At 64.1% G+C, this 6,450-nt stretch overlaps 1 protein-coding gene across 1 annotated transcript in view; it reads right to left on the bottom strand.

Moving 5' to 3' along the window:
* Positions 1–6,198, bottom strand: part of PTPRN (protein tyrosine phosphatase, receptor type N) — a 14,490-nt gene extending 8,292 nt beyond the window's left edge. Inside the window, exons 1-12 of the mRNA XM_026077945.1 lie at positions 6,159–6,198; positions 5,593–5,643; positions 5,266–5,379; positions 4,868–4,973; positions 4,384–4,582; positions 3,850–4,171; positions 3,498–3,614; positions 3,265–3,323; positions 2,883–3,211; positions 2,176–2,262; positions 1,925–2,004; positions 1,573–1,637 (exon numbers count right to left, since the gene is read on the bottom strand). Of these exons, the coding sequence (XP_025933730.1) occupies positions 1,573–1,637; positions 1,925–2,004; positions 2,176–2,262; positions 2,883–3,211; positions 3,265–3,323; positions 3,498–3,614; positions 3,850–4,171; positions 4,384–4,582; positions 4,868–4,973; positions 5,266–5,379; positions 5,593–5,643; positions 6,159–6,198 (1,569 nt within the window). The remainder of the gene's footprint in view (positions 1–1,572; positions 1,638–1,924; positions 2,005–2,175; positions 2,263–2,882; positions 3,212–3,264; positions 3,324–3,497; positions 3,615–3,849; positions 4,172–4,383; positions 4,583–4,867; positions 4,974–5,265; positions 5,380–5,592; positions 5,644–6,158) is intronic.
* Positions 6,199–6,450: the final 252 nt, after the last annotated feature.

Here is a 6,450-nt window from a genome sequence, read left to right as displayed (position 1 = left end):
AAAAGAGACCTCCCAAGGCTCATCTGGGCCCTGCTGTCCCCCCACCCTGGAGGATGGCTACCCAGAGGAGCCCCTGGTCACCCACAGCCCCTCTCCGAGGGAGCAGCCAGGACAGGCTTCATGCACCCCCTTAGCTCTCAGCACCCTCATCCTGTACAGGGTGTGCAGGAGGGGGCTGCAGAAAGGGACATGGTGGGGGTGTCCATGGCTTTTTGCTAATCAGGCCCTGCTCCTCCACCACCCCTCCCCAAGGAGATTACCTGCATCTCAGCTGCGGCGTGCGTGGTGCAAACAGCCCCATTTTTGGACCCCTGCCTTGAGTGGCTAAGAGATACTGAAGCAGGATCCAGCTGCAGCCCTTATCTCTACATCGCTCCCTCCCCAAATCTTTCACTGGTCCCACTGAGTTCAGAGCAGGGGGAACACGGAAAGGCGCAAGCTGGTCTAGATCAGAGAAGTCCATGCAGAAGAGGGCTCGCGAAGCTGCTTCAGGCTCCTCTAAGCGCCTGCTCTGTCATCTCTCCCAGCTCCCCTCCGTCATCTCTCCCAGCTCCTGCCACTTGTCACATCAAAAGGCGTTGCCATAGTGACGCTCCACATGTTGCTGATGGAGACAGGTTGCCTCCCTGGCTGRGCCACCCCTTCTCCCTGGCATCCTCCCTGCAATGTCCCCACTTCCCTCCTCCCTGCCCAAGGCTAATGCCATGGGGCAGGGAGGGTGGGAAATGGGGACCCGGAGTGGGGTGTGCTGCACCCTCCACCCGGGCCTCATCCTGGCATTGCATCCCCTCCACAAGCTGGGAACACGGAAGCAAGTCTGGGTCCCCTGTCCATGGCCTCCGGGCCCTGGTCCCCCACCTGGGACACCACTCCTGGGACCCAGGGGAGCCCTCTCAGAGCAGATGGCTCCTGCTTCATCCCTGCCCTCGGCTGCTTTGCCATTCCCTGGTGGGGGACGGTGATTCCCCTGCTGAGCCACGGTCTCTGGGGCACAGCCCAGGGATGCCCAGGCCTTGGCATGCGGGATGCACAGGCTGGAGGGAGCAGAGGGCGGAAATGAGCCCTGTGGGGTGCAGCCTGCAGTACCCCATACTTCCATTGCCCCAATCTTGGATAGAGGGAGAAGCCTCCAGGTGACCTCTCCCGATCTGCCTTTAAACCCTGCAGAGGTTTTTCACTTGTTTTTTAAACACAACCAAGGGCCCTGGGCCTGCAGGCATCTGGGCTGGGCAGCATCACACAGGTGGGTAGAAGGTGTTGCTGGACAGTCCCACGTGCGGTCCTGCTCCAGCCCACCCCAAATAATCACAGCCCACCCCCAGCATGGCAACCCCCAYTGCAGTCTCATGTGGGGCCCATCGCCAGCCTGAAAGCTTCCCAGAGCCCTCTGCTCCCCAGCTGCCCAAGACCCGTGGAGGCAGTTTGCTCAGGAAGACCCCCGCRCCCGAGGGGCTCGGATGCAGCATGCTTCCCGGACACATCCCTGAACCACAGCACACTCGGACTTGTCCCCAGCTGCCCCAGGCACATGCTGCATCTCAGCCCTGAGGGATGGATCCGCCTTGCTCTTACCTGTCCCACTCCCGTTTGCATGATCTTCAGGCCCAGCTCTGCCTCCAGCTCTGCCTTCACTTGCTCTGCAGACAGGGAGATAGTCAGGAGGGTGCTTTCCCCCTCCCAAGAGATGTCCCCAGCCCTCCCAGAGCAGGCTGGGGGGAAACCCCCTGAGACAGAGCTAAGGGGCACCCTGACAGCCCCAACCCCATGCCAGATCTCTAGTTTAGGCAACGGCACTGGAGTGTATGGGGGGGAGCCCTGCCCTCCCACCATGCCCTCCCAGTGCTGTTCTCCTCCCCGGCCCTGGGAAGGGGCACCCCACAGCAGGGGACAGGAGCAGGGGACCCCCGCCCCAAGCCCCACTCACCGGCCCGGCTGGCCACGTCTGCCAGCGAGAGGTTCTGGGGGTTCTGCCGGATGCGGAAGGTGAGCGCGGGGCCCACAACGCTGCCGGAGGGACACAGAGTGAGACCGGGGACCGCAGACCCCGCGCCCACCCCACCATAGCCCGTTCCCTCCGTGCCCCCGCCTGGGGAGGCGGCCGAGGGCAGGAACCCCAAGCTGTGTGGCACAGGGCTGCAGTCGCAGCACCCTGCATGCCATCCCCACTGCCCTCACCTGATGTTGATGAAGCTGGCGGTGGAGAGGTGCACGCGCTTCGCGAGGACCTCCAGCAGCCGCACGCCAGCAGCCAGCCCCAGCGGCCTGGGGAGAGCAGAGACAGGCTGAGGAACCGGCTGCAGAGGCGAGAGGGGAACGCGCAGCCCCCAGGCCTAGGGAAGGGGTCCAGGCAGGCTCAGGAGAGCCCCGGCCCTGGTGTGAGTGCCATGCTGGCTGGAAGGGCATCAGGGGGATTGGAGGGGCGTGCAGGGGGTAGGAGGTAAGGCAGAGCCGGGGGAGCATGGAGCTTATGGTGGTGGGGGGTGAGCTGACCTTCTTTGCACACAAGTGTGCACAGAGGTGGTTGCGCACACRCTCGTCTGGCATGGAGACTGCAGGACTATGTCTGAGCCTGTCCCAGCCTGCATTGGTGAACTAATCTTATCTTAGGCTAAGAGAGGGAGACTTTGGAGTGAGACAAGAGATAGGGCAGCATGATCAAGCTGCAGCCACTTCTAGCAGTGACCCCTCTGCCCTCCCCTCCCACGGCAGGAAGATCAAAGAGCTGGTGGCAAAGAGGGCATGGGGGGAGCTGACCCCACTGGAGACTCAAACAGGCTTTGGTGGAGCATGTGAGAGCCATGAGCAGCTGGACCTGGGGCTGGAGAGGGGATACAGCCCCTCCATACACACACATGCTGCCTCACCCAACCCCCGGCTCTCACTTCTGGTCCGTGATGATGTAGCCGTACTCATCAGCCGGCCGCATGCCCCGCTGCTCCCCAGTATCCTTTGCCTCCGTGTAGCTCTTCTTCTCCACTGTGACTAGCTTCCCAGGGCCGAGCATGTCCCCACTGTGCCCCTGCTGTGGCTTTGCCTGGGGGGCTGGCGTGTGTCCTGCCCTGCCCCTCAGCCCATCTGCTGAGGAGCTGCTGGCTGGGATTTCGGGGGGAGGCACGGTGGAAGAAAAGGGCTCTGGCTCCTCTCCATGCTGCATCTCCCCCTCGGTCACCTGGAGGGAGGGGAAGGGAGGAGCTGTGACCCCTGAGGAGCCCTGGGGGGGCTGCATGCCCCTCCCTGCACACCCAGGCCTCCCACCTGCTGCACAGCACCACCCGGGTGCAAACTTACCCGCTTTGCTGCGGGTGCCTCAGGGCCAGAGGCACCTGGGAAGGAGACAGAGAGAAAGAGAGAGAGAGAGAGAGAGAGAGAGAGAGTTCATGTGGAATCTGCCCGGGAGGCAGTTCCAAGGAGAGGCAAAACCCCCAACCCCAAAACATGGTGTGCCAGGGCCAGGCTGCAAGCTCCCTGCTTGCCCCGTCCCTTGTGCCCCCACTCACCAGGGCCCTGGAGCAGCTGGAGGAGGGTGGAGAGGCTGCTCAGCTGCTGGGGACTCAGCTCCGGCAGCCCCAGGCCATAGCTGGCCAGGACAGAGGCCAGTCTCTTCAGGGCAGCATCTGTGAGAGGACACAGCATCAAGTCGAGCCCTGCATCCGCACAGGGACCACAGGCTCGAGAAGCAGCACCTGGGGCAGGTCTCTGGTGGGGTCTGGGGGAATATGCTGCCCACAAACCACATCCAGGGGCAGGCAGGCACAAAACCAAGCAGGAGAGAGAGCCTGAACCACAAGGAACATGGCTGTGGGGACAGAATGGGGATGAGGGCTGGTGCCTGGCTGCAGGACATGCTACCTGTCTGTGCAGGGGCTGGCTGGGCAGCCAGGGCCGATGGCTGCTCTCTCTCCATGTCCCTGAAGTCATCAGGGAGCCGCAAGCTGTGCTGGAGCCTGGTGGTGGCAGAGTCCGAGCGGCCGGCTTTCTCTCTGGGCAGGGATAGCATACCCAAGTCCTGGAAGAGATGCCCCCCGTCCGTTCCTGGCTGCCCGCCGTAGGAGGGCACAGGGCCAGCCCCAAAGAGGGCCTGGGCAGGGACCCGGCCCAGCAGCGCGGTGGTCTCGGGGCTCTGCCTGGCTGAGGTGCCGGGGAGCTGGTGAGTGCCATCCTGGTAGCCAAACTGCAACCGAAACAGAACTGCCCTGTCTTTGGGTCAAACCTCCCAGGGCCCCAGTCACCCCATCCCAGTGTGTCTCCAGGGCCTGGGGGCACCAGGGACACCCTCAGCCCAGGGAAAACAAGGGTGCTGGGATTGCAGCAGCTCTCCTGCCTATCTGTACCTCTCTCACTGCATCTGGCTGGGAGAGAGGCTTGCCCCCACCGCTTATTTACCTTGTGGTAGGAGTAGGGGTGCAGCAGGGCTTCCTCGTAGCCCAGCTGGGGTGGCGGGGGCAGCAGGAGGTGCTCCAGGTACCGCTGCACCAGGGCAGAGGGCAGCAGCGGTGGGGGCTGCCCCAGATGCTGAGCCGCTGGCAGGCCGGGGTCTGCGGGGTGCAGGGCTCTCCGGGGGGAGCCACGGAGAGGCAGGAACCTCGGAGGCAAACAGCACTGGGGTCACCCACCTGGGTACGGGGCCGCTCCTCCCCCTCCAGCCCTGGGGCAGCAGGGTGGGATCCTGGCTCCAGAGTTGGGCCAAAAGGGAGGTTCCCCCCCCCTCCCAGCCCCAGTTGGGGGTTGAAACCCTCCCTGCCCTGCCTAGCAGGAAGGGGGTGTTGGTGGGGGACCCAGTGGTGGCACAACACAACATCCTCAGCCCAGCCGTGGGGAGGAGCCTGAGTGGCTCTGTTCTCCAGGCTGAGGGATGGAGCAGCCCTACCTGTCCCTGGCTGAGGGCTCCAGCGAGGGTGGTGGGCGGAGGCGGGGGATACGCTCCATCTCCTGAGAGATCACATACTGTGTGATGCCGTCCTGCCACGACAGCCCTAACACAGGAGGGGACCTGTTAGATACGGAGGGGGCCTGGGTACCATGGGGAGAGTGCACTGGTATCTGGCTACCCTGATCCTCTGCCCCATAGCCTGGGTTTGTCCTGACCCCATCCCACTCCTCCCAGGATCGTCTGGATCCACCCTCATCCCACCCCATCCTGGCCTCTTGGGCCAACAGGACCCCAAAGGCCCTGCTTCTAATAGTGCCACTAAGCAGTGCTGCCTGACACCCTCTCCCCATGGGACCACAGTGACACCTCTGCCACCCCCATGCTTCCCCCTTCACCTTGTGCCATGAGGTGCCGCAGGACATCCTGCAGGCGCTGCAGCACGGGCGAGGTGACCTGGAAGTAGGGTCTGTCCTGCATGGAGCCCACCTGGCACTGCCCAAACAGCCCATCTGCAAGAGAGTGGAGGCAGTGGGGCAGGCACAGCACTCCCAGGCAGGATGGATGAACACCAGAGGGGCCAAGGGACTCTGGGCCCAGCTCCACCTCTCTCCTGACATGACCCCCCCCCCAATTGCACCTCGAGCTTCCCTGCAAGGCACTCCTTCACCCCCACACCACCTCAAAAAGGGCAGAAACAAGGGATCCCCCCACCAGCCACTTACCCTGCACACACACCTCCTGGGGGGAGCACAGCCTCCGGTCAAACAGGCAGCCTGAGAAGGACAGACAGACAGATAGACCCAGCRCAGTCAGCTCAGCACAGCACGGCCAGAGCAGCCTGCAAGGGTGTCCCCAGTAGGGTTTGTGCATCCSCAGCAGGAGAGGCACGCTGCCTGGGGACCTCTACACTTCAGGAAAGTGCTGGAGGGGGGGGAGGTGGGTGCAATATGAGCTGGGGGACCAAGGCCTGGTAGCACAAGGCAGGGCCTCMGTGCAAGCTCCCCCCCCTCCCCAAAGCCAGGAAGGGGACACTGCAAAGCTCCCTTTCCAGTCTTGGGGAGGAGGGAGAGAGCCTGGAGCTTTTGGGGGTGCAAGCAGTTAGGAAGGGAAGGCTGGGGGGACAGAGACCTGCAAGACTGGGTCTGTTCACCTCTCACACGTGGCACTACACAGCAGGGGCACAGCCCTGTACCCTGTCACAGGGGACCCACTGTCCCTGCAAGGGGGACCCCAAATCACACGTGCAGCGGGGGGGGAGGATCTCCCCACTCCCTTCAGGGGGCAGCACCTGGGCAGGGGGCGGCTTCCCCCTTCTCCCCCCCCTGCATCTCGGTCCAAGCCCGTCAGCAGCGAGACGGCAGCAGGCGATGACTCAGCCCCGGATGGCGAGGAAGGAACGAGAAAACAACTGGGGGGGGGAGGGGAGGGAGGGGCCCGCCGAGCCCGCCGCAGGGGAAGGGGGCAAGTGGGGATGGACCCCCCGAAACCCGGGCAGCGCTGCCCCAGGTCCCCAGGGCGGGGGCGAACCCAGCCCGTGGGGGGCGCAGGACACCGCCGCCAACGGGTGACAACCGCGGGGG

The sequence above is a fragment of the Apteryx rowi genome, unplaced genomic scaffold (assembly GCF_003343035.1).
Source record: "Apteryx rowi isolate R43461 unplaced genomic scaffold, aptRow1 scaffold_47, whole genome shotgun sequence".
Classification (NCBI taxonomy): Eukaryota; Metazoa; Chordata; class Aves; order Apterygiformes; family Apterygidae; genus Apteryx; species Apteryx rowi.
Note: the sequence above shows the minus strand (reverse complement) of the source record. Positions and strands in the feature narration are given on the sequence as shown.